The following is a 25,851-nucleotide window of genomic DNA, read 5'->3' as shown; positions in this document are numbered from 1 at the left end:
TCCATTAAGCATTGTGGATATTCAAGTCTGGAATTCAGGGCACAGCTCAGTGCTAGAGACCAAAAGTGGGAATCTGAAGCATAAAAATGTTTCAACCAGCCAGCATAAGATTTCTCAGCCCAGTGAAAGAGAAATGTGGTCCCAGGGCCAAGCCTTGGAAGTGTGTAATGTTTGGGTTGGGTAGAGGAAGGCTAGCTGAAAAGGGGACAGCAGAGAATGAAGACAAAGAAAGAGGCTGAGTAGTGATGGGTGCTTATGGTCTGCTATGAGACCACAGGAGGGGCACTGAGTACACCGGGAAAGGGCAGAGGTAAAGAAGCCCTTAGGAAGGAGAGGAGGCTCCATCCAAATCTTAGAGGGTCTATATAAGTATCCTAGTAAAATCCTTTTATGGGTTTTATAGAACCTCATATTCCTTCTTAGTAAAGTAATGAGACGCTCATAGAAAACAGTTAAATATGTAAAAATGAGAAAAGCCAAATCATGAGGATTTTGTATTTTGTTCTTTTGCTACTTTTTTTTTTGGGGGGGGGGGGCGGTTACTGGAGATTGAACTCAGGGTCACTCAACCACTGAGCCATATCCCCAGCCCTATTTTGTATTTTATTTAGAGACAGGGTCTCACTGAGTTGTTTAGTGCCCCGCTTTTGCTGAGGTTGGCTTAGAACTCACAATCTTCCTGCCTCAGCCTCTGGAGCTTCTGGGACTACAGGCATGTTCCACTGCGCCAGGTCTTTTGCTACATTTTTGTGGCACAAAGTTGAAACTATATTTTAGGAGGGCTTGTTTCTGCTTAACATATTAAACCGAATGTTTTCTCTGATATGTGGATGCTAATTCACAATAAGGAGGAGTAGTGACTAGGGAAGAATAGAGGTACTTCAGAGGGGAGTGAAAGGAGGGAAGGGCATATTGGGGTAGGAACGATAATAGAATGAATGGGACGTTGTTATCCTGTATGCCTATATGATTACGTGACTGGTGTAAATACATCACGTACAACCAGAAGAATGAGAAGTTACACTCCATTTATGTATTCTGTATCGAAATGCATTCTACTGTCATGTATAACTAAGAAAAAAAGAAAAAAACTAAGCTATTAAAACAAATATCTCAGGTGGCTAAGCAGTATTTCATAATGGAATTAATTAAGCATGTCTTTATATGTTCTGCATTATATCGAATCTGTAAACATCATGCTTTGAAACCTTTATATAATTTTTCACATGAATCTTTAAAATTAATCTTTGGTAGATGTCAGACGGCTGTCTATGAATTTTTCGCAATTTTCTCTTCTAAAGATTTTTGCTTTTTTAAAATAAACCACCATGGATGCGGTGTGAAGAATGGGATCAGGGTCTGAAAAGGGTCGAGGGTCGGGGGCTAGTTTGGATTCCTGGAGTCGTCCTGCAGTGTTGCTACCAAAGTTTGGCCCACTCCTGCCCCGCCAGCAGCATCAGCTACAGCCTGGGAAACGCAGAAACTCCGGTCCTATTCCAGACCTACTGAATTCTAATTTGCATTAAAATCAACCTCCCTAGAAGATTCATACATGAGCAGCACTGATCGGGTCAGATGTTTCAAACTGTGCCGAACATTAGAATCACCTAGGGAACTTTCAAATAGATGCCCACTGCCCAGGCCACATGCCACACTAATTAATCAGAATCTCAGCGAGTGGATCAATCAGACAAAAACTTTCCTAATACCAACGTGCGGCCAATTTTGAGACCTCGAGCTCCAGCGCAATGGAAGGAAATGGAACAGCGCTTAATTAGGCTCAGCTGTTTGAGAAACAGGACGGGGGAGCTTCCTCTACACCATAAATTCGCTCTGCACGTTTCGGGTTGCGTAGCGTTCACGCAATGCCTCAAAAGCGTAGCGTGGGAAGATTTGCCCAGGAGCTAATCGAGATCCGGAGATGGGGGTCGGCCGCGCCTACTCTGCGTGGGGTTCGCCTCGCCCCACCCGCCCCGTGGGGCGCAGGCGCACTGGCCGCCACGGCCGGGGTCGGCCTGTGTGACGTCAGGACGCCTCGCACGTTCCAGCGCCCCAGTCCCGGCCCCCGAGTCCCGGGCGGGGGCGGGGCGTCGGGCCAGCTGAGCTATTCCGTCAGACCGCGCCAGTTTGAATGAATGTTCCACAAGATGGCGGCGGCCGAGGCCGAGGCGCGAGGAGGTGAGGTTGGAGCGCGGCCCCCGCCTTCCCGGTTCCCAGACACGCTCCCAAGGCCGGGCAGCCGGGCCGTCCCGCGGGACAGCAGGACAGCGACGTGGCGGGACGCCTTCCGCTGACAATCTGACCCCAGAATGCGCGCAGTAAGCGCCTACCTTCCCCGCTGGCCGCGACTCTTCTCCCGCCCGGCCCGCTGTCCTCTGGGTCTCGCCAGCTCGCGCCGGGGGTGGGTGCCTCGAGAGCCCGGACGCGCCGGGCAACGGAGCCCTGTCTCCTATCATGAGCCACGAGCGCACGGCCCCCGAGGTCCCGGGTCCAGGTGCCGTGGGCACGGCTGCGCTGAGCTCCTTTGTGGCGGTCGAGTGGTGCGCGCAGTGTGCGCGATGGCTTTTAAGTGGGAAGCGGGACCCCTCAACCACTGGTGTGATTGTGACCTCCTTAACCGAGGATGTGGGGCGGGAAGAAATTGGGTCTGAAGTGTGGTAAGGGAGTAAGGGAGGCTCCCCACAGTGCGGACACCCTAGGGGGGTTCCAGTCGAAGTTGGCGAATCTCCTGGAAAGCGGGCATTTGAAGATGCAGCCTCTGGCTTTCGGTAACTTTCCTGCCCACCAGGAATTTGCGTGTTATTTATGTGGACGCTGAGGAATTAGCGCGCGTGCGTGCTTGTGTGTGTGTGTATGTGTGAGAGAGAGCGCGTGAGCGCGCGCGAGCATGTGCATGCATGTATGTCGCGCGCCCTTTGAAAGCCTGGAACTTTGAATGCATTCTGCAATTTAAAGGTGTTTTCAAGCTGTGTCCCTTGCAGTTTGTGACCTTATAATCCCTGATCTCCACTTGCTTTAAGAATGGCGGGGGTTACCGTGAACTCGTGGAAGGATTTTGGTGGTAATGCAATATTTATCTGGTCATCGAAATCCTTACTTCCATTATTATAGGCTCTCCTACCCTTTATAAACCAGTACTTTGCCGTTTTTTACACATACATTGTTTTTTTAAATTCTCAAATCCATTATGTCCTTCGAGGTTTCTGTTTGGAATCCTCAACTGGGTGTAAGTTTTTAGAAACAGGAGACAAGCACTTTGGGTAGCTAACAGTAGGAACCTCCTTTGCAAGTTAGTGATCAACATAATGAGATTAACCTTACCCAAAGCATCTTCAAGAGTTTTCAGTGGAAATGGAAGGGCCTCAAATTTTGGTGGATTTGTTGTTGTTTTGTTTTGGGTGCTGGGGATTGAACCCGGGGGCACTTTATCACTGAGCTACATCCCCAGCCCTTTTTATGGTTTATTTTGAGACAGGGTCTTGCTAATTTGCCCAGGCTGGTCTTGAACTTGGGATTCTCCTGCCTCAACCAGTAGCTGGTATTACAGGTGTGTGCCACCAAGTTGGCCTTTTCCTTTGGGTTAGAATTATGAATCTTGGCAGGGAGTGGTGAAAATTGTGCTGAGTGATTTCTGACAAGTCCCTCTGTGAGTTGGGGAGGGTGAGGAAGGACTGTAGAAGTTAAATCAACTGTGTTCTCTCTTTCCTGGAATTTACCTCGAAACACCATAGGTTATGCTACTACCTTGGAGAGCTACCAAGTAAAGCTTGAGCTAATGATAAATTTTGTTTGGTAACCCCAGTTTTCTCCAATCCTCACATTTTTTTTCCACATTGACACCCAGAAAGATTGAGACCTCACTGAATTCATGTAGTTGGCCCAACAAGGAATAGGGACAGAGGACTCTTGGCCCATCTAGTGCTTACCACCATGGTCACCATAAAACTGTTCACTAAATTTTTTGCTAAATAACAGTTTGTGTAATATTTTACATTCTTTGTGGTAACATACTGTTTACAGAAATTTGAAGGTAAAATCTGCAACACAATTAGTTTCTGGCTTCTGTAAGGTTGATTATGAGTATGTCTAATACTCAGTTTGAGTATATGGATTATGCAAACTGAATACTTGGTGTTTTCTAATGCTCAACTTAAAAAATGCAGAAAACAAGTATTACAAAAATCATTATACTCTCCATTTTTAGATTATAATCCTTGGTTTTATTCACCTTGATAACATACACTCAAATAATAAGTGGAGTTAAAATTTCATGTAGTATTCCAGAGTGGGAAAAGTAGGACATGTACTTTTTTTGTAATTATAGAGTTATATTTGTTATATTTCAGTTATTGTCCAGTTAGAAGAAATGAAAAAGTTACTTTTTAACCAATTATACTTGTATTTTAAAACCTATTTTGGATACATTTCTAATAACAAGTATGTTTTAGACATACTTATTTTCCTTTTTTTGTTTTATTAAAACAGCAATTCTATGTAGAACATAACAGAAGTCAAATATTAGCGTGTTAACCTTTGCATTTGTATGTAATCTAAAAGTTTACAGACATGAAACATTTTGTTCATGGCTTAGCAAAAATTAATTGATGTCAGTTGATCATGGTAGTATCTAAATCCATCAGAAAATCTAAGAAAACCAGTTTGCCAAAATAATTCTTTACTTGAAAGCACATAATTGGTTTCTTGTCATATGGATTTTTAGACTATAAAATTGCCAGTTGAAGGGTGGGATTGTAAAAGTTTTAAGTTTCTCTTTTTGTTTTAACTGAGTAGCTATTTCATTGGTAAAGAATTCTATTTTCTTATTGTAGCTTGGTGTGTGCCTTGCCTAGTTTCACTTGATACTCTTCAGGAATTATGTAGAAAAGAAAAACTCACATGTAAATCGATTGGAATCACCAAAAGGAATCTAAACAATTATGAGGTGGAATACTTGTGTGACTACAAGGTAGTAAAGGTAAGGCAAATATCTAGCTCCTTAAAGAGACTTAATCACACGTCAGTATTTCCTATTTCTGTAGCATAAAAGAACTTTAAAAGTAAACAAAGCTCTTCTTAATGTTTAAAATATAACACCATGATAAATTTATATGTCCTGTCATCTATATTGCCAAGTAACATTGAGAGGATTTTGAAGCATAGAGTGTTCTTGCATTGGAATATTTTAAGGTGCTTCTACATCCAACTCTTGATTATCTCCAGGTGGATTACCAGAACAAAGGTTTTGCTCAGATTGACTTCTCCTGTCAATCCTTTAGTTCCTGGATTATAGTTGCCCACTGTTACTTGAAATGAAGTTCCAAACCAATTATAGTGTTAACTGAATCTCCTCAAGAAACATCACCATTTGTGTTTCCTGCCATCATGTCAAACTACAGATATTATATGGTTCTGTGGTACAGTAGTAGGGCCTCGATTTCAGCTATTTCTGGTTTTCATTTAGTACTTTACAGTGTTAGAAAACTCATTTGACTTCTCTGGGCTCCTTTTTATTCCTCTTAAAGATGAGTTGTTCTTCTAAGACTTTTTTGCTCTAAACTTAAGACACTTTTTTGAGGTTCTTTTAGTTAAACCCAGGGCCTTGCACACATACTAAGCAAGTGCTCTACTGTGCTGAGCTACACTCAGCCCCTAAACCTTATAATTATAATTTTGAGTAATTTATCTGTAGCTTACCTCTGAAGAAGAACTCCATTCTGATCATTAATCAGTTCTTTCAGAAAAAGGAAAGAGGAATCCTGCTTTAATTCTTTGCTTTTGCTTTTCCTTCATCTATATCGAATCAGTCACTAAATCTAGTTCTTCTTTGAAATGTCCATCTTCTTTGGTATTACTGCCTTCTCCCCTCAGTGGAACCTTATCAAACATTCTACCTACACTCAGCATCCTTCAACCCCTGAAACAGCGCAGCCATCTACCATCTCAGTTTCCAAGCTCTGGACTGATCAGTCTAGCTGAGAATATCATATAATATGCATATCAGCTCCACGAAAGCATTCTTATATTACTCAATTCTCCTTGACAGACTTTTGCCTGTTGCTTTCTTATTCATGTTAGCAGTTTCCCCACTTTTATTTTCTGAACTTCCTTCTCTACCCTTTACTTTCTCATGTGACTGAAGACTTCTACCTCAATGAAAAATAAGATCCTCAAGTCTGAACTTTATTTATCTTCACTACCAGTTATCTGTATCTTCACTCATTCTTTTCTTAGGAGGTGTCATGTTTATTATTCCTTCCTGTCCACCCTTCTAGAATTCTGCCTAATCTGCAATGTCCTTTCCATATCAAGCTCTGTTTTCACTGATTTTTCTTAGTCAATAAACATATTCAGATTTTCCCTAATCTTCAGAAATCTTCCTTTGACTTTGCCTCATACATGTATTTTCTGTATTTTCCTTCTTTACTTCCCATTCATTTTTAACAGATTTGTTAGCTATAATTCACATACCATTATACAGTTTTCCTATTTAAAGTGTGTAATCCGAATCTTTTAGTTTCCTCACAATTTTAGAACATTTTTCATTACCCTAAAGAGAAACCCTAAACCCCATACTAACTACCTCCCAAATCTCCTAATCACCTCTTCACCGCAGCCCTAGGCAATCACTGAATCTATTTTCTGTCTCTGTAGATTTGCCCATTTGGACCTTTCATAGAAAAGGAATAATAGTGTGTGGTTCTTTATTATTGACTTCTTTCACTTAGCATGATGTTTTAAGGTTCATGTTGTGGCACATAGCAGTACTATATAGTAATGTCACAATTTATACATTTATCATTTGGTGAATATTTGGGTTGTTTCCACTTGGGGACTTTTATAAATAATTCTGCTATAAACATTCATGTATAAGTTTGTGTGGGTACAAGTTTTCATTTCTCTTGGAATGGAATTGCTAAGTCATGTTATTTCTGTGTTTAACCATTTGAGGAACTCTCCAATCCCCTCAAATCCTAAAGCACTACATTATCTTACTTTTCCATCAGCAACGCATGAAGGTTTCAGTTTCTCCACATCCTGACCAATATTGTTATTATCGTGACTTTTTTGATTATTACTATCTTAGTGGATGTGAGTTACATCTCATTGTGACTGATTTGTCTTTTTCTCAAGGCTAATGATGTTATTGGCGATTTGTATATCTTCTATGGAGAACTATTCAGATCCTTTTCTCTTTAAAAAAAAAAATGGGTTGTTTTACTGAGTTGAAATTATTCTTTATATTCTGGATATGTCCTTTTCAAATATATATGATTTGCAAAATTTGTCTTCCATCCTGTGGGTTGTCTTTTCTTTTTCTATTAATTTTTTAACTGACTTTATTTTGATTCGTGCCCCTGGCAGTTAACTTTCTAATTACCAACTCTGGAGACTTCAAATCTTACTATTCTACTTTACCACATTTAACACCTTTGACTACTTTTTTCTGCTTTAAAACTCTTTGTCTATAGAAAGACTCCTTAGATTCAAATTCTGGTTCTGTCATTTATTGTGTGGTCTTCATCAAGTTAGAGCCTTTCTTTCAGTTTCTTCATCTATGAAATGAGGATAGTTATAGTAGCCAACTCAGGGCATAATTAACATTAAATGAACTAATGTAGATTACTTAGAACAGACTGACATTTACTTCTAGTAATTATATCATCATTTGAAATTGATATCTATTCCCACTCCTTTTCTCCACCCATTTTTTTTTTCTTTTTCTCTTCAACGTTCTTTAGGAATCTTTTGCTGTCTCTATCCATCCTTCTTCTGAAATATACTCTCCAAGGCTCTGACCTTGGCTGTCTTCTCACCTTTAGTTGCTCTCTAGGTGACCTCTTTCCCAGTGGTTTCAACTTAGATCTTGATTCCTGAATATTTTGGAGGCCTCAACTCCCAGTCATCATTTCAAATTGCATACCTTACAGGCACCCTAGTTCAACACATTTGAAACTACCCATTTTCTTCCCTCAAATCTGCATCCTATGCTGGTGATCCTTGTCTTCATTAACCGAATCCTAAATACTTCCAGGTTTTTTAATTTCATACTTTAATTCTTCCTTCCCTCTTATCCTCTAAATCTAATAGGTGATCAGACTGTGTTACCTCTTCCTCTCTTTTCCTGTTCATTCCTGTTATACTTCCATAGAAAGAATAGATTACCTAGGGAGTCTGTGCTTCCTTTGGTGTTACCAAGATTCATTCTCCCACAGAAGTGAGTGCTCTAGTGCAGTTTCAGATTTTTTTTTTGCTGTTTAGTTTCTCCTTACTCTTATCAATCCGTTTTCTTGATTTGGAATGAGTAACATTTGCTCATTTATTTTCTCAACATCTCACCTAATATTCCATAGCCTACTCCTAGCACAAAGTTTTAATCTACAAGCCAATATTACTTCAACATCCTTCCACCTTTTTCTTCTCTCTCATATATTCAGGGTAGGTGAAAGAACTTATAACCCTGTCCTTTTCCTGTGTGGCTTCTTCCACTTAGCGCATAGAAGACATTGCCTCAGTACCGTATTCAACAGTGCCATTGCAATTGTTTCTTAAACCCAGCTCTCATTGCTTTAGACATTTTAATCATTCCTTGTTGCTTACCAGTTTAGTCTGATACAAATATTTGTACATTATCTCATAGCTAAGATTTACTGAGCACCTACTATGAGCCAGGCACCATTCTAATCATTGTAAATATAGCTTAAAAACAGACGTAGCTTATATTCTTTGAACACTTTGTGCACCTTCGTGTCAGTGATTATGAGTTGAATTGTCTTGCTTCAGTCATTTCTCCAATCCCCACAATCACTATTAGACCAGACCTTTTTAGCTTCATGCTTAGATTATAACAGCACTTTAAATTAGACTAATGTCTCCTATTTCTTTTTCCCATAGACTCAACAAATTATGATGCTTGAACTAAAGAAGAAACATGTGTTTTCTTGTGTGTGTCCAATACTACATTAGTCACTGAGGATATAAACATTAATAAGAAACAGTTACTCATTTAAAGAATTTATAGCATATTAAGAAAGATTGACAAGTAAATAATTCATTGCAGTAAGTGCTATGGCAAACATCATTACAAGATCTCTTGAGGTACACATAGATCACAGAAAGCTTCCCAAAAGAAATTATGTCCAAGTGGGGCTGGAAATGATAAGTTCTATAATTCTGTATGTCTTCCGTCTAGAGAATAATGTGGTAGAAAGTAGGAGTAGGAAAGAATGAGAGATGAGAAAGATATTTCAACCATCTTAAGGCAGTGGGGACCCAATTGAAAAGTTCTAAAATAAGTGACATCAGATTTGTAATTCAGAGACTTTTTTCACTACAGTGAGGAGAGTAAATTGGCAGGAAAGAAGTAACACATGTGTGACTACATGTTCTAAAGTTCTGTTGTAGGCAAGAAATGATAGTGCTTGAACTAAATATTGATGATGGCCTTAGAGGTAGTGAAATTTATTTTTAAAATTTTTATTTATTTTGGTAAGATGGTAAAATTTGCACATCCAGTTTATAGTTGGGGTAGTGGTGCTTGCAGTGAGAGAGTCATATCTAGAAAATATAGGTTTTTTTTTTTTTAACTTTGTTTTGTTTTTAGTTGTAGATGGCACAGTACCTTTATTTTTATGTGGTGCTGATGATCAAACCCAGTGCCTCCCACGTGTGAGGAAAGCACTCCACTACTGAGCTACAACCCCAAACTGAAAATATAGGTTTCTGACTTGGGGAGAAATGGTGTAGATAATACTACTGTTCACCAGGATCTAAGAATATGGAAGAAGAACCTAGATTGGGTTTGGGGAAGAAAACCGAGTATACTTTAAGTAGAAAGTTAGAAATGTGGTTCCACATGGAGAATGAGATCGAATTGGAAATAGACCTTGGAAGTAATTGACAGAAAGATAGTGAATGAACTCATGGGAGTGGAAATTCCTATTCATTATCTCAACAGATATTTATTGGCCATCTACTGTGTCCTGGGCTAGGAACTAGGAATCTCAGCAATGTAGGACATGGGGGCCTAGTCCCTGCCACTACATATTTTATCTGTTAGTGAGATAAAGAATGCTTAGAACAAAGTATTAAGTGCTCATTCAAGGTATTTATAGTAGAGGTAAGTGATAATGTAACAGAAGGCTCTAACTTATCCTGGAGAGACTGAGCAGATATCACTGAGGAACTGATGTTTAAGCTGATGTCCTAAAGAATGGAAAGCTGGATAGGGATGGTCTTGATGCCAAAAACTGCCTGATTTCTTCAAGGAATAAAAAGTGTGAGTGAAACATAGCAAGAAGGAGTGAGATGAGGCTGGAAGATTGGCAGGACTCAAAAGTGCAATGCCTTTGTAGGCCAGTAAAAGGATTTTTTTGAACTTCATCTTAAGAGCAATAGGGAACTATTAAGTAGTTTTAGATGGGAATGGCATCATGAGATGTATGTGTAGAAAATATTACTCTGGTTATTGTGCCCTGAGTGGAAAAGGTGGTAAGAACCTATTGCAGTAGTCCAAGCAACACAAATGTAAGAAAAGTAGAACAAGGACTATATGACAAAACCTGAGCAGTAGAAAAGGGTATTATCAAAGAGACTCAAACAAACTGGCAAAAAAGGTATTGAAAAAAATCTGGAAGAGTAATCATGGAAGCTTGAAGAAGAGATTATGTCAACAACAGTATTGAACAGTGGGTCAGAGATGAACTGTAAAGGATCTATTGTAGTTAGTAGTAAAAAGGCCATTGATGCCCTTACTTTCTGTGGCATGGATAGAAGAGCCAAAAGAATTAAGAGTAAATTGAAGGAGTAAGAAAGTAGAGTCAGGTAGTATAGATAATTCTTCTAAGAATCCTAGCTTTGAAGAAAAGGAGAGAAAAGGCAAGATAGGACATAAGAGTATATATAACTTTAAATTTTTTTATTTAAAAACATCTGGGTAGTATATGCTTGAGATTGAAAAAAAATGAATATCTTAAAGGCTACATACTGAAATCTTTTACCCCGTGACCAAGTTTGAGCTTCTCACTCTTAATGTCTTTTAGAGATTCCATAATATATAGAAGCATTTATATCTCAAAAGAGGTTTTATTTTGCTTTTAAAAATAGTAGTGTGGGAAAACTGAAGAGATGGGAGAAGAGAAATAATTGATAAGATATATCTGTTTTATTGTATCTATGCGCACATGCTCTGTAGTTGCAGATCCATGGACCGCAAGAACAAAGGTTATATACTACTGAAGATAGTGGAGGAAATAATGGGGTGGGGGACATTGAGCAAAGTAGGAGATCTGAAATGGCCAAGTTGGGAAGTGGAAAGAATGCTGTCTGGCAGAACAAAAGGGTTCTTACTATTAATACTAATATCAGGGGTCTAGTTGAACTTAACGTAAATTGTAGTCTTAGTCTGGATGGTTGGTGATTTTTTTTTTTTTTTCCTACTGAAGTGTTCTGCCATATTACCCCTTCATACAGAGTAATTTCTGACAGAACTGTACTTACTTAACCTACTTGGCTTAGAAGCAAAGATTGAGTGCCCATTACACATTGATGGAGTTTTTCCCTAAGTAACAAATATTACCCACAGCTTTGTGTGTGTATGTGTGGGGGGGTGGTAACCAGGGATTGAACCTAGGGGTACTGCACCACTGAACATCTCTAGCCCTTTTTATTTTTCACTGTGAGGCAAGGTATCTCTAAGTTGCCCAGGCTATCCTTGAACTTGTAATCCTCCTGCTAACGCCTCCCAAGTAAGCTGGGGTCATAGGTGTGTGCCACTATACCCGACTGCCTTGATTTCTTAAAGTATACAACTACTTCTCTGACTGGCACAAACTAACAGGATAGTCCACATCCAACAATAGGTTAACATTTCTGAAAGACTGATTGCACCTAGAATGGCTTTCAAAGAACTACAATAATACAGAAATCATTAAACTACAACCCAAATTTTAGGCCACATGGATCTTTTTTTCTCAGTGCAGGATCTCTAACCCACATATAGTTCCTTCTCTGTCAGCTACTGGCATGAAATCCAATGACTTCTGTTGTCCATAATAGTTCTCAACTGTGCTCTTGCAGAACCAACCACTGGTGTTTGTCATAGTCATATTCAGGCTGTTCTGCCACTGATGTTGAGTATGGTGATTATTTCAAAACAGGGGAAAAAAAGTGAATGGGGAGATGGAAAAATTTTTTGTCCTTTGTCATCTGTACCCACAGTTTTTATTTAAAGTTTTGATGTTTGCTCCTAAATGTTGGCTGTAGACAGTTAACAGGTAACACAATAATTGCTGAGAAACCATGAATTGCTAATTCCAGGTTAAGTTTATCTGTTCATATTTCTTTTAAGAATTCATATAGTTTTGATTTTTATATTATATAAGTCTAAGATGGTGAACAGTTGTGCTTGTTCTGGTGCTGTGAAGAATAAAATTCCATCCCTTCTCACAAATAGTATATGGTTTAAATTGGAGATGGGAAAACAAAACTGGATATGGTGCACATACTTAGAATCCTAGCAACTGAGGAGTCAGAGGCACGAAGACCACAGGTTTGAAGCCAGCCTGGGCAAATTTTAGCAAGACCCTGTCTCAAAATAAAAATCAAAGGGTCTGGTCATGTAGCTGTGTGGTAGAGTGCCCTTGGGTTCACCCCAGTACCAGAAGAGGGAGGGAAGACAGAAAGGGGAACCCAAGGATGTTGGCAATGATTAGTTCTTGGGTGAGAGAAGCAGGAAGGACTTCACAGAAGTGGTTAACATTTGAGCTGTTCTAAAGTAGGTTTCTCTACATATAAAAAAATAATAATACTGAAATACATATTCACTAGGCAAATTGAGAGGCCATTCTAATCAGGGAGAATTTTGTGAACAAAGCAGCAAAAAGGTATGAAAAAATCTGGTATATTCAAGCAGTAGCACTGGGTCAGTATGGCTAAAGGGTAGTGTATGAATGGGGCTATAATGGGAGATTGAGCCAGAATGACAGTGGATCAATTTTAAGAATAGCTTCTTTTCCTAGAAAGTTTGAACATTTATAGGCTGTGGGGGAACAATTAATTATTTTTTTCTTAATGAAGAAAACTTTATCAAGAAGGATAGACTAAAGTGCTGTCAGGTTGGAGGCAGGGAAACTAAGTGGAAGATTATAATATGATAAGGCAGAACTCGAGGGCCAGAAGTAACTAAAGCTACAGTAATAGAGATGGACAGGAAGAAGGAACTTGAATTGAGAGGGAATTGAGATTGCTTTCCTGTTTTTTAAGCTTGTGTGAAAAGGTAGAAGGGTAATATTCATCATGATGAGACATACGGAAGGAATCAATTGAGGGAGGACACTGGTGAATTCCATGCAGATAGCTTGCTTTAAGAATGTTTTGGTGCTGAGCACAGTGGAGTGTACCTGTAATCTCAGTGACCTGGGAGGCTGAGGCAGGAGAATTGCAAGTTTGAGGCCAGCTTCAACAAACTGGCAAAGTGGTAAGCAACTTAGGCCCTGACTCAAAATACAAAATAAAATGGGCTCGGGATGTGGTTCAGTGGTAAAACACCTCTGTGTTCAATCCTCAGTATTTAAAAAAAAAAAAAAAAAAAACTTTTGGACATCAAGTAGGCTGTTGGATATATGGGGTTGGAGATAAAGTTTTGGGAATCATCAGCTTATAGTTAATAATTATTATTGGTGTAGCAAGGTTGCCCAGAGAGAGTATTTATAGAGATTTTTTTGTTTTGTTTTTTGTTGCTTTTTATTATTGTAGATGGACAACAATACCTTTATTTATTTTTACATGGTGCTGAGGATTGAACCCAGTGCCTCACACGTGCTAGGCAAGCACTCTACTGCTGAGCTAGCAGTCCCTTGTTTGTTTTTTTAATACCAGGAATTGAACCCAGGGGTGCTTAACCACTGAGCCACAACTGCAGCCCTTTTTAGTTTTTGAGAGAGGGTCTGTAAGTTGCTTAGGGCCTTGCTAAATTGCTGTGCTTGACTTTGAACTTCTGATCCTCTTACCCTAGCCTCCTGAACTGCTGGCATTACAGGTGTGTGCCACCATACCTAGTATAGAGGAATTCTTAACCTAGAATCCAAACATCCTGAAATTACTCAAAATGCTATATATCTGACATTAGTTATAGAAAGGACCATAGCTTTCAACAGATTATCAAAAGGCATCAACACTTTTTTAGTGTAAAAAGGGTCAAGGACAGGTCCTGAGTATCTGCATGAAGTGATGGACAGAGGACGCAATCTCAGCAAAGAAAGAAAAAAGAAACAAGAATGAAAAGAATACCATGATATTTAAGCCTAAGGAATGGTCAGGCAGTGCCTGCTGCTTCAGAGAGCTCCAATTAGGTGAGGATTGAAGAACTCATTGGTTTGGCAATTAGATTAATAAACTTGTTCCTAATTAACTGGTGGAGTTAAATGTACTTAGAAGCCCCATCAGAAACAACATGAGTTCTAAGAATTGTAAAGTTGATTGACCAGTTCAAATTCCTCAACCTTGAAAATATTCAACATTGTCTAAAATTTGCTGCTCCTTAGCATTGGTTTTATCTTGATTTAGATTTAACATTCTGAACTTTAAAGCTAGACAAATCCACCTTTTAACTGTTTTTAGACATGCAAATCTTAGCTTCAGGCTTTTGCTTGTTTCTCATTCTGCTTGCCATGCTCCCTACCAACAAATTCTATCAGTCTTTTACAGTATAGTTGGTTCTACTTCCTCTGTTCCCTTTATCTGAACTGTATTGCTTTCCCTCTTTATATTCTAGTGGTATTGCTTGCCTTTTTTTGTTTTGGCATTGAAAATTGCACTGCTCGCTATTTCACATATTATTGCCTTCTTTTCCCAATTACATTTTACTCCTAAAGGCTTGTAATACCTTATATTTCATCATGCCCCAGTTACCAAACTTTCATATATTTGTTACACATACTAAAATATTTGTATTTTATTTCAGCCAAATATAGTGGGGGGAAATGTCTTTAAAAAATTGATATGATGCATTCCAAATTACACAGGAATTTGAGTCATTTTTACCACTGTATGCCATTTCTGAAGGTCATCAAGAGTTGATTACATATCAGAATAAGATACTGATATATAAGTCCATGAGCCTTTTGACTTGGAATTTAAAGTTATTGAATAAAGTGGATTTGTTTCTTAATTTTTCTCTGTAAAATTATTTTTCAAAATGGAAATGTCTTTTAGATTTTAAAAGTAAAATATGCTTGTAAAATGTCTACAGACCACAGATAAAATATTACTAATATTTCTATATTATTTTGCCAAAGGCATTCATATTTTCTAAGTATACTTACTCCCCATAAATTAAGTAGGTACCAATGTGGTCAACATATAAAATTTTTTTAGTCACTTAAGTACAAGATTAAACAACAGGATAAGTTAAGTTTGAAGTAATTTTCAGAGTTAGATGTTATTAGTTTTTACTGGATGATAATTTAACCATCTGACTTAAAGCCTGTATTTCTGTTTGTTTTCTGTCAACATTTGGCATAAGTCAGAACTATTTTAGGAAAAATTGTAGCAGGAAAAAAAACAAGACATGGTTGCATTGCTGGCATCAAAAAAATTTAAAACTTAAGGGTGATACATGTTAGAATTGCCAAATGGATTTCATATCTGCTTCAGTATAAATAGATACCTGCTAACGGTCCAAGATTGCTGTTATCTAACAGGAGGGAGAAATCTTTAGATCTTAGGCTCAATTTGAGAAACTACTTCATTGTACATTTAGTCCTTTTCCCCCTCCCCACATTTGGAACTACAGTTATTCATGGAAATACAGTTTTCATTCACATTCTCAGACCATAATTTGATATACATATTTAACAGAAATGTATATATACCAGTTTTCAAAAAGAAAGTTCCTTTTATTCACAAGAATTACTGCTTGTTGAGTAGAATAAAATAAAACATTAAGATGTAGATAATGAGGATAAAATGAGCTCATTCATGAATGTGTCATCAGTATTCCTCACTCCAATTTGTGTCTTCAGTAGTATGCTAGGGAACACATAGCCTAGACCTTCCAGGTTGTCATTTATAAATTGTGCATAGGAGCTTGCAGAGTAGCTCAGTGGTGGAGTGCTTGCCCAGCACTTTGGTTGGGGGGAGTGAGGGAATTAATGAATACTAAAATAACTCATGCATACTTTATAATAAAAATTTTGCTAAATTTTTCAGGGAAAGACAGATTTATCCCAATTAAGTTTTTTCAGTGTCCCATGAATTAGATGATAATTAGAAATTGTCAAATGCAGTTTAATCACTTTCACATTTCAGAAGCATTTTATTAGCTTATTTACCTTAGGGCATATGGGTATATGTTAGTTGTTCCAGAGGACAAGAAAAAGGCAGTGAGAGACTTGACTTCAGAATTTATACCCTTAACTGCATTTCTTTTTTATCAATTTTTGGTACTGGGGATTGAACCCCAGAGGCACTGTACCACTGAGCTACATCCCCATCCATTTTTATTTTTTATTTTGGGACAGATCTCACTAAATTGCTTGGAGCCTTGCTAAATTGCTGAAGCTAGTTTTGAACTTCGGAGCCTCCTGCCTCAGCCTCCCGAGTTGCTGGAATTACAGGCTCACTGAGCCTGGCTTAATTGCCTTTTAAAAAAGAGAAAGTTAAGGAACAAAATATTGCCTGTTTTAAGAAAATATAGTACTGGGGTGTAAAAAAGACAAAGATTCCAAGTACCATGATAACCAACATCAGTTTGAGTAATAAATCAAAATTTGACTTGGTGGCTGGAGTGCCTGCTATCTGATTCATTCAGATTGTTATGGGTAACTCTAAATAAGCCTAGAATTCTCTATAATAGTTTCATCCAATAGAAATACAGTGTAAGTTGTGGACGTCTTAAAATCTTCTTAGTAACCATATTGGACAGAGTAGAAAGAAACAAGTGAAATTGCTTTCAATAGTATATTTAATCCAAAATATGCAAAATATTTCAACATGTGATCAGTATTTTTTTTTAACTTATAGGTATCTTACTCTCCCCTCTGCACCAGGTCTATAAAATGTTTATACTTAAAGCACTAGTGTGTTTATACTTAAAGCATATTTCAATTCAGACTAGCCACATTTCAAGTTCTCAGTAACTGAGCAGTGACTTTATTGGACAGTGGGTCTTTAGGATGTCTAGGGAATGAGTGTCCATGACATTAAGAAATATAATTTCCCTTATGTCTAGTTAACAGTGTTAAGTTCTGGACCTTAGAGAAAGCCTTCATCTATGCTAACCAAGTACACCAGTAACATAAGTCACAGATGGCTAGCTTTTGGACCATATATTTCCATGATCAAGATAAATACTTTTATATTAACCTAATAACTGTTTAGTCAAATATTCGTAAATTTCACCTCTGTTTTTGTCTAGATAAGACTTTTTAACCTTTTGTCAAACATGTTATGTCATATATAAATTCTGTTTTATGTGATATAAAGAAAAATAGTTTATATGATTTGAACTTCAACTAATAGAAACTTATGACTCTACATATTCTGAACTATTATCAAGAAAAATAGTAATGGTAGCTTACTCTAAAGTGTTTAATTATTTATCTTAAATAATTTGTCTTAATCTGATTGCATTTTCTTTTGCATTTTAAGGATATGAAATATTATCTTGTAAAATGGAAAGGATGGCCAGATTCTACAAATACTTGGGAACCTTTACAAAATCTCAAGTGTCCGTTACTGCTTCAGCAATTCTCTAATGACAGGCATAATTATTTATCTCAGGTAAAGAAAGGCAAAGCAATAATTCCAAAAGACAATAACAAAGCTTTGAAACCTGCCGTTGCTGAGTACATTGTAAAGAAAGCCAAACAAAGGATAGCTCTGCAGAGATGGCAAGATGAACTCAACAGAAGAAAGAATCATAAAGGAATGATATTTGTTGAAAATACTGTTGACTTAGAGGGTCCACCTTCAGACTTCTACTACATTAATGAATACAAACCAGCTCCTGGGATCAGCTTAGTCAATGAAGCTACATTTGGTTGTTCATGCACAGATTGTTACTTTGAGAAGTGTTGTCCTGCTGAAGCTGGAGTTCTTTTGGCTTATAATAAGAACCAACAAATTAGAATCCCACCTGGTACCCCCATCTATGAATGCAACTCAAGGTGCCGATGTGGACCTGATTGTCCCAACAGGATTGTTCAAAAAGGCACACAGTATTCACTTTGCATCTTTCGAACTAGCAATGGCTGTGGCTGGGGTGTAAAAACGCTTATGAAGATTAAAAAAATGAGTTTTGTTATGGAATATGTTGGAGAGGTACGTTCAGTTTATCACATAATGTTCGTGTAAGGCTTGTATTTAAAGTTTTTACCTCAGTTAACATAAGTTGATATATCATTTGCAGATATAAAAAATTTTCAGGTTTAGGAGAAAGGTTTACAGGTAATAAAAATGTAAACTTAATTTTACATTTGAGCAAAAATATGCAATGGCAAGTTGATATAGCCATTTTTCAACACCCATCTAGTCCTTGAACATAGTATGTGTATATTTTAAAATATAACAACCAGTTTTCTGTTTTATAGTTTCATTGATAAGAAAATCAGACCTAAACTCATTGATTTTGAAACTTTAAAGTTATAATTTACTTAATTCATTTGGCCAAATATGGTTAAGTTTGGCAATACTTATTTTGAATCAACATGAAAAATAAAGAATAGACACTTTATTGTAAGAATGTATACAGAAGCATTTATTACATCTTTAAGAAAATCAAACTGCATCTGAAACTCAGATACTTTGAACCGTAGACCATTCTCTGAATGACCAAATATCAAATTTATTTATATATAGACCATATATAAATATAAAAATAATATTCATCATACGTCATGTACTATTCTAAGCATTTTATTATATGAACTCAATCCTCTTAGTTTGATGAGGTAGAACTATTACCTACATTATTAGAGAAACTGAAATATAGAGAAATTGAGGAAAGACACATAGATTATATTGTTGTAAAGAAGGATTAGGATTCAAAGTGAGTGCTGTTGACTGCCCCACACTACTTAAAACGGAGTGGTGGTTTAAGCTGGTACTAGACATGTGAGTGTGGTTGCTTGTCTGGGATTGTCAAATCTGACGGTTTCTGTAGACTTCTAGGATTCTGAAATTAGATAATATTCTTGTTTTGATCCTTGTATTTTAAGACAACGGCAGATTATTACAGATCATTATTCAAGAACCTGGATCTTATACTTTTTTTTTCTTTTAAACACAGCCAAATTTGGTCGATAGCACGAATCACTTTAGACATTTTTGGTTTATTGAGCTAAGGTTGTGATAAAGTTTTCTTCCTAAGAGCAGAACTGCAGATGATGTTTTAGGGGTCCCAGGGCCTCATACATGGAAGGCAAACACTACTTGTTAAATCTCCAGCCCCTGGATGATGGGTTTCCAGCTACAGAATTTCATGATACATTTTGTACAAAACAAAACTTTTGTTGACTACAATTTTAACATACCTTCTCTTCTGTTTGTAACAAATTTCCATTTGTAACTGCATGCAGATTAGTTATAGGAAAAATTGGCCTTCAAAGCACATTTGGAAAATACATATTTTGTTATAGACAGGTATAGTTACAGCTTTTCGAACAGCCTAATAATAATGAAAGTAATGCAGTGTTTCAACTTGTTTCACATTTTATTTAAAGTCATTCTTTTTTCACCACCTTCATTTTTCCTGCCTCTTTCATCTAGCTCTTAATTCATGTTGAATGTTTGTTTTGATAATACCTGAATTTCTTTTTTAAACATTTGTAGGCATTAATATATTGATAGTCTATGAATGAATGTTTCTTCAGTTCAGCAATAGCTACATAATATACTATAGTTTTTTATCTAGGTAATCACAAGTGAAGAAGCTGAAAGACGGGGGCAATTATATGACAACAAAGGAATCACATATCTCTTTGATCTGGACTATGAATCTGATGAATTCACAGTGGATGCAGCTCGATATGGAAATGTGTCTCATTTTGTGAATCACAGTGTAAGAAGAAATGCTTAAATTATAGATAAGACAAATAATTCAACTTAGTATTACTTTTAATTAATTCCTATGGTTGAAGAATAATTATATTTAAACATAACCCTTTCAAATTATTTTAATGTGAGGTCTCCTCTGTTAAATCATGGTATTATTGCTGTATTAGGAAGATCAACATTGAGGTGCTTACCAAATACCACATTTTTCCAGTCTTTACATATGCTACTTTGCTTAGTCTTTTCATTAACTTTATAAGGTAGGTAATTACCTTCACATCAGAGAAGAAATTAGTGAATGAGAATTAAGAATAAAACACTGCAAAATCACTTGCAACTATATGTAACTCTGACTTCAAGTTAATATAACTAAATTTTGGAACATATAGTTCTTATCCACAATTTCTCTTTCCACATTTTTGGTTATCCATAGTCAACTGTCCAAAAATATTTAATAAAAGAAGTCCAGAAATAAATAAGTTTTATATTGATTCCATTCTGGTCAATACAGTGAAATTTCTTAACTGTCCCACTGTAACCTGCCCAAGACTTGAATCATATGCATTATCAGGTATATGCTGTCTGCTTGTTAATATTTGGTAGCTGTCTTGGTTTATGAGATGCATGATCACAGTGTCACAGTGCTTGTGTTCAGGTAACTATTATTTTACTTAATGGCCCCCAAACATAAGAGCAGTGATGCTAACAATTTGGATATGCCAAAGAGAAACTGTAAAGTACGTTTTTTAAGTGCAAACGTAGAAAGTACAATAAGATTTTGAGAGAGAGATTACATTTACATATATTTAATTGTTCTACTTTAGCTATTGTCACTCTTGCTATGCATAACTTATAAATGTGTCATAAGTCTGTGTTTAGGGACAAAACCTAGTAAAGATAGGGTTTGCTATTGTTTATGGTTTCAGGAACCCACTAGGGTCTAGGACCATATCTCCCATGGATAAGGGAGGACTACTGTATTTTCTTAAAATGTAAGCATGTTAACTTTTTTAAAAATAAAATTTAAGGATTTATAGAGTATTAAAATAGTTGGGTCTTTTTCCCCTCCTAAGTTATAAATTATTCTTCCTTGATTTTTGTGTTTTAAAGAATTTAAAGCTGTAATTATAATTCCAAAATCTTATCCTATGAAAAACATTTCCAAAAATAAGTTAATTTGGGGACACCTTCTAAATGCCAGGTATATAGGGCTAGTGAGTTTGATATCTCCATTTTATAGACAATATGTTATAGATAATAAGAAAATAATGTGTTTTGGAGAGTAAGTTGTACAGCTGACCTCATAAACCATGGTAACTTAATGGGTTGCATAACAAGAAAATGACATGTGATTGTCAGTGATACATGAGAGAGCTTCTGACCCTCTTTGTTTTGTGACTTAAACTTTGACTTTAAAGAATTTTTTCTGAATGATAAATTAGAGATGGTCATCCTTCTGTATCTCAGAGGATTTGTTCCAGGACCCCCTGTAGGTACTAGAATCCCTCAACTTCCTTTATATAAAATGATATATAGTATGTGCACATCGTTTTTTACATCGTTTTTTATACTTGAAATAATCTGTAATACCTAATACAATGTAATGTTTTGCTGTGTTGTTTAGAGAATGACAAAACAGTCTGTACATGTGCAGTACAGATGTAATTTTTTTCTTCAAACATTTTTGATCTGCCAGTGTTTGAGTCTGTGGATGCAGATTGCACCAATAGCCAACTATATTCCCAAAGCACTTATATTCTATTCAGTTGCAATTAAATACTTAACTTGATTTCATAGTATGATTCCTTAGATCTTTCTTCTTGGATATTCCATAATTTCGTGTAGAGTCCCCAAAATATTGACCAATTCTGAGCAAACATTTAAGCAGTGAAACTCCATACAATATAAAATTTGAGTTCCATTTTACTGATTTGATTTTTAAAATACCATTATCCTGGTTCTTTAAAGTATGTGACCTACTGAGAATAGTGATAGGTGAAATAGTGTTAAATGGGATTTGCATTAAAATTCTCCAGGAAAAAAGTGTTGGGACTAAAAGAAGATGGGCAAACTTGTTAATAACTGTTGAAACTAAGGAGACATTTGTGGATTTATTGTATTATTTTCTTTACTTTTATGTATCTTTGAAAAATTTTTATATGTGAAAACTACTTTTGTACATCAACTTAATTTCCAGTAAAACTTAAAAAATACACTGCGAAATTAAAGGTTTTATGTGACATGTAAAAGACCTTGTTCACATCACTTTTACTTAAATGGGTTCTAACATTCCTTTTTAGTGTGACCCAAATCTTCAGGTGTTCAATGTTTTCATTGATAACCTCGATACTCGTCTTCCCCGAATAGCATTATTTTCCACGAGAACCATAAATGCTGGAGAAGAGCTGACGTTTGATTATCAAATGAAAGGTATGATTTTCATGTATAATTTCTTTGGTGTTAGTTGCAATATGAAGAACCAAAATAAGAAAAGACCTTAGATCATCTGCACCAAACTAACATTAAAGATGAAAGAAATTGAGGCTATAAGAGTTCCTTGTTTTAAGATTCGAACTTATCTGGTTGTCTGGGGAATGGTGTCTTCTACATCATGCTTTTTTCGGAACTTCCATTTTGGAAACCAATTTATTATAACACCTTTTCATTACTATACTGCTTGTATTTTAAAACTATAAGCCTACATTTCTGAATTTTTAATAACTGATGTTTCTTTAGAAGTTTGAAATTATGATTTCAGTCACATAGGAACTTATTCCATTCCTTCTTGAATCTGAATTTTAAAAAGAACATTTGCTTTATTGTGACAGTATGAATTTTTCCCTTTTTTTCTAAGAATGGTATCCTTTACATAGTTATGGTTTGACTTGACTTTATTTGCTCTTAATATATGAAAAGAATGAGTATATATTGGGGTTTCTCAGTAAGTTTCAGTGTTGCAGAGACCCATTCTATCAAATGTGGTCTAATAACCTAAATTTTACCTCTTATCTAGCCTACACCATCCTTTTAAAGCAATGAATTGTCTCTGAACATTCTTATTTATAAATACAACAGGAAAACTTTTATTTCCTGAGAGTAAACTTACTCTAGTGATCTTGAATAAGTTTGTACCCTTGCTAGCTACTTTAAAACTAATAGAAAAGTAGAATTTCATTCTAAATTGTCTTCACTCTCTTCTGTTTTTCTTCTGTATATTCAGGTTCTGGAGATGTATCTTCAGATTCTATTGACCATAGCCCTGCGAAAAAGAGGATCAGAACTGTATGCAAATGTGGAGCTGTGACTTGCAGAGGTTACCTCAACTGAATTTTCAGGAAATAGAGCTGATGATAATAGTTTTTGTTTTTTTCTAATGTTAACACTTTAAAAACTAAGTATTTGGGACTCTTTCTTATTATCAGGATTATACTTATGTTAATTTACAATTCATGTTTCAAGACATTTGCCAAATACATTACTGTTGTTTCTGAAGAGGACACAGGGTCATATAACCTAATTTGAAATATACATATTTGGTGGTTAGACATCAAACATGGAAGACAAACTATGGCTCAGCATATGCATACTTACGAAGTCTGTGTGAACAGAGAAATGCTCCCTTCACTGTTGGAAAGTGTTAAACTGATAAGGTAATTAATGATTGCTGAGATGAAAAATTCATCTTGCCATATACCTTGGTTTCAAAGAAATAGTTGATTGAATTTGGGCAGTGTACAAGTTCTGTTTTTGTTACTATATTGTTCCTGTTTAATACTGATATTTTGAGACAAATTAGGTGATGCTGAATTTTTTTTACTCCAGTTTTCTACTTTTTCATTAAAACATTGGCATCTTCATGATATAAAAATTAAGATACAAAATTAAGTGTAAAAATTTTTAATTTCAGCTTGATTTCATATTTTTAAACAGTCTAGACCATTATGAAGGCTGTATTTCTCAACCTGAAATTCTTAAAAGATTTTTAATCCTATAGAAGAAATGTTTCCAAAAAGTCCTAAGTCCAGAATGACTGGCTATTATGCTTCCTTGAAAGGACAGGACAGTTGGGCCAGCGGGCTTTTTGGAGTGCCATGCAGGGGAAATGGAGCACTTTAAGAACTCCACTGAGCATCAAACAGGAGATCCATGTTGAGTATCTCTGGTCTAAACCTTGGAACAAGAGATAATGTATCCTACAATTACATCCTCTCGATTTCAGGCAGTTTTAACATTTCCTTTCCACCAGATTTAATTATTTTTATATTTCCTGCAGGTTCTTCTTAAAAAGTAATCTATATTTGAACTGATACTTGTTTTATACATGAATTTTTTTAGATATGCTAAAGCTAATATAGGCCAAAGTGTATGCCTGAAATGAGACCTTTTATTAATAATGATCGAATGGAAAGATTTCCCCCATGTATAGTAAAACCTCAATCAGGAAAACTTTTCATCTCTGATTCTGGGATTTCTAATCATGGTGTCCAACATGAAGATGCCACAAATCTAGCTTTCAGTATTCCTAATTAAGTCCTACCTATGCTCATTGCTCTAGGCTTTAATGATCTACAGTAAGCTGGGGTAAAAGTAAACTGAATTCAAGAATGTAGTACTTTCAAATATCTTGATTCTTAACCCCTTTTTTGTACTTTATTATTCACTATATTGCTATCACATGACTTTGCTCTTTCATAATGTAGGATAAATTGTTTGCATGTTTGGAGTCTCATAGTGTCTGCTAACCAAAAATTACAGAATGTGTCAAGAAAAAATATATTTTTTAATAGCATTTCTTGTGTTTTCTTTATGAAAAATTTAGTTACATGGTGTCAATGGTGAGAAAGTATCACAGATTTACAGGTTGCCCTGGGTGACCAAGCTTGCTCTGAATTATCACTTTCATAGGTTTAAAGGTTTAATTTTTTAAAAAATGTTTTTATTTGTAGATAGACACAATGCCTTTATTTTCATGTGGTGCTGAGGATCAAACCCAGTGCCTAACGTGTGGTAGGCAAGAGTTCCACCACTGAGCTACAACTCCAGCCCAAAAGTTTAATTTTTTTAGTCATTATTTTACTATCTAGTTATTTGATCTCATCTACTAAGTTTTTAAAAAGGTGTAAAACTAGAGGACAAAGGGAAAAAGACTTTTGTGCTTACTAATAGAAATTTAATGGGCCTTTGAGATTGTGAGTACTTGTGTTACTTTTATGTTAAAAAGCTAAACTTAGTAAAACAATAGGAACTATAGAAATGAAGTTGTTAGGGACTTTAACTATTTTAATCAACATTTAGTTTCTTCATTTTGATTTTCTAAAGATATGAGAATTTGTTCTCAATATAATGCAGGTATTCAAGGGTAACAACATATTTGAAGTATAAATCTGTAAATTGTAAGACCATCATTTTCATTATCTGTATAGGATTGTAATATACAATTGGTAATCTCAGGGGTTTTTCTCCAGATTTTCAAAATTGAGACTGCACTTTTTAGTTCAGTTTCTCCTTAGCAAAATAAATTTAGTTTGGCATTTGGTATTCTATTTATCAAGGCTCAACTTTGCATTTGAATGTTTCCAGTAGGCTATAGAAAGATACTGATAACATTCCTATCTACTGATGAGATTAACCAAAGGTTTCTATACAGTTCCTTTATGGGTTCATGCATTTGAATATTAGAAATACAGTTGAACATCCATTTAGCACAATATGGACAGATAATGTATATTTGAAATTATTTGTGTTATTAGTTACCAGGTCCTTAAACTAAGTTTGCCTTGAAATGCGAAGAAGGAATTTTAG

At 36.1% G+C, this 25,851-nt stretch overlaps 1 protein-coding gene across 4 annotated transcripts; it reads left to right on the top strand.

Annotated features, from left to right (window-relative positions):
• Positions 1 to 2,059: 2,059 nt before the first annotated feature.
• Positions 2,060 to 25,592, top strand: SUV39H2 (SUV39H2 histone lysine methyltransferase). Of its 4 annotated transcripts, XM_079106923.1 has the most exons (6): positions 2,060 to 2,178; positions 4,830 to 4,975; positions 17,647 to 18,318; positions 19,910 to 20,056; positions 22,350 to 22,479; positions 23,270 to 25,592. In XM_079106923.1, the coding sequence occupies exons 1-6, from the start codon at positions 2,136 to 2,138 to the stop codon at positions 23,374 to 23,376; spliced, it is 1,245 nt and encodes a 414-aa protein (XP_078963049.1). In that variant the 5' UTR covers positions 2,060 to 2,135; the 3' UTR covers positions 23,377 to 25,592. The 4 variants fall into 4 exon arrangements, with proteins under 4 accessions (XP_078963049.1, XP_078963051.1, XP_078963050.1 ...); XM_079106925.1 differs by lacking the exon at positions 4,830 to 4,975; XM_079106924.1 differs by lacking the exons at positions 2,060 to 2,178; positions 4,830 to 4,975 and adding an exon at positions 2,201 to 2,318.
• The last annotated feature ends 259 nt before the right edge of the window (positions 25,593 to 25,851 follow it).

Source organism: Sciurus vulgaris (genome assembly GCF_902686455.1).
Source record: "Sciurus vulgaris genome assembly, chromosome: 12".
Lineage (NCBI taxonomy): Eukaryota > Metazoa > Chordata > Mammalia > Rodentia > Sciuridae > Sciurus > Sciurus vulgaris.
This window is presented reverse-complemented; position numbering and strand designations above follow the sequence as displayed.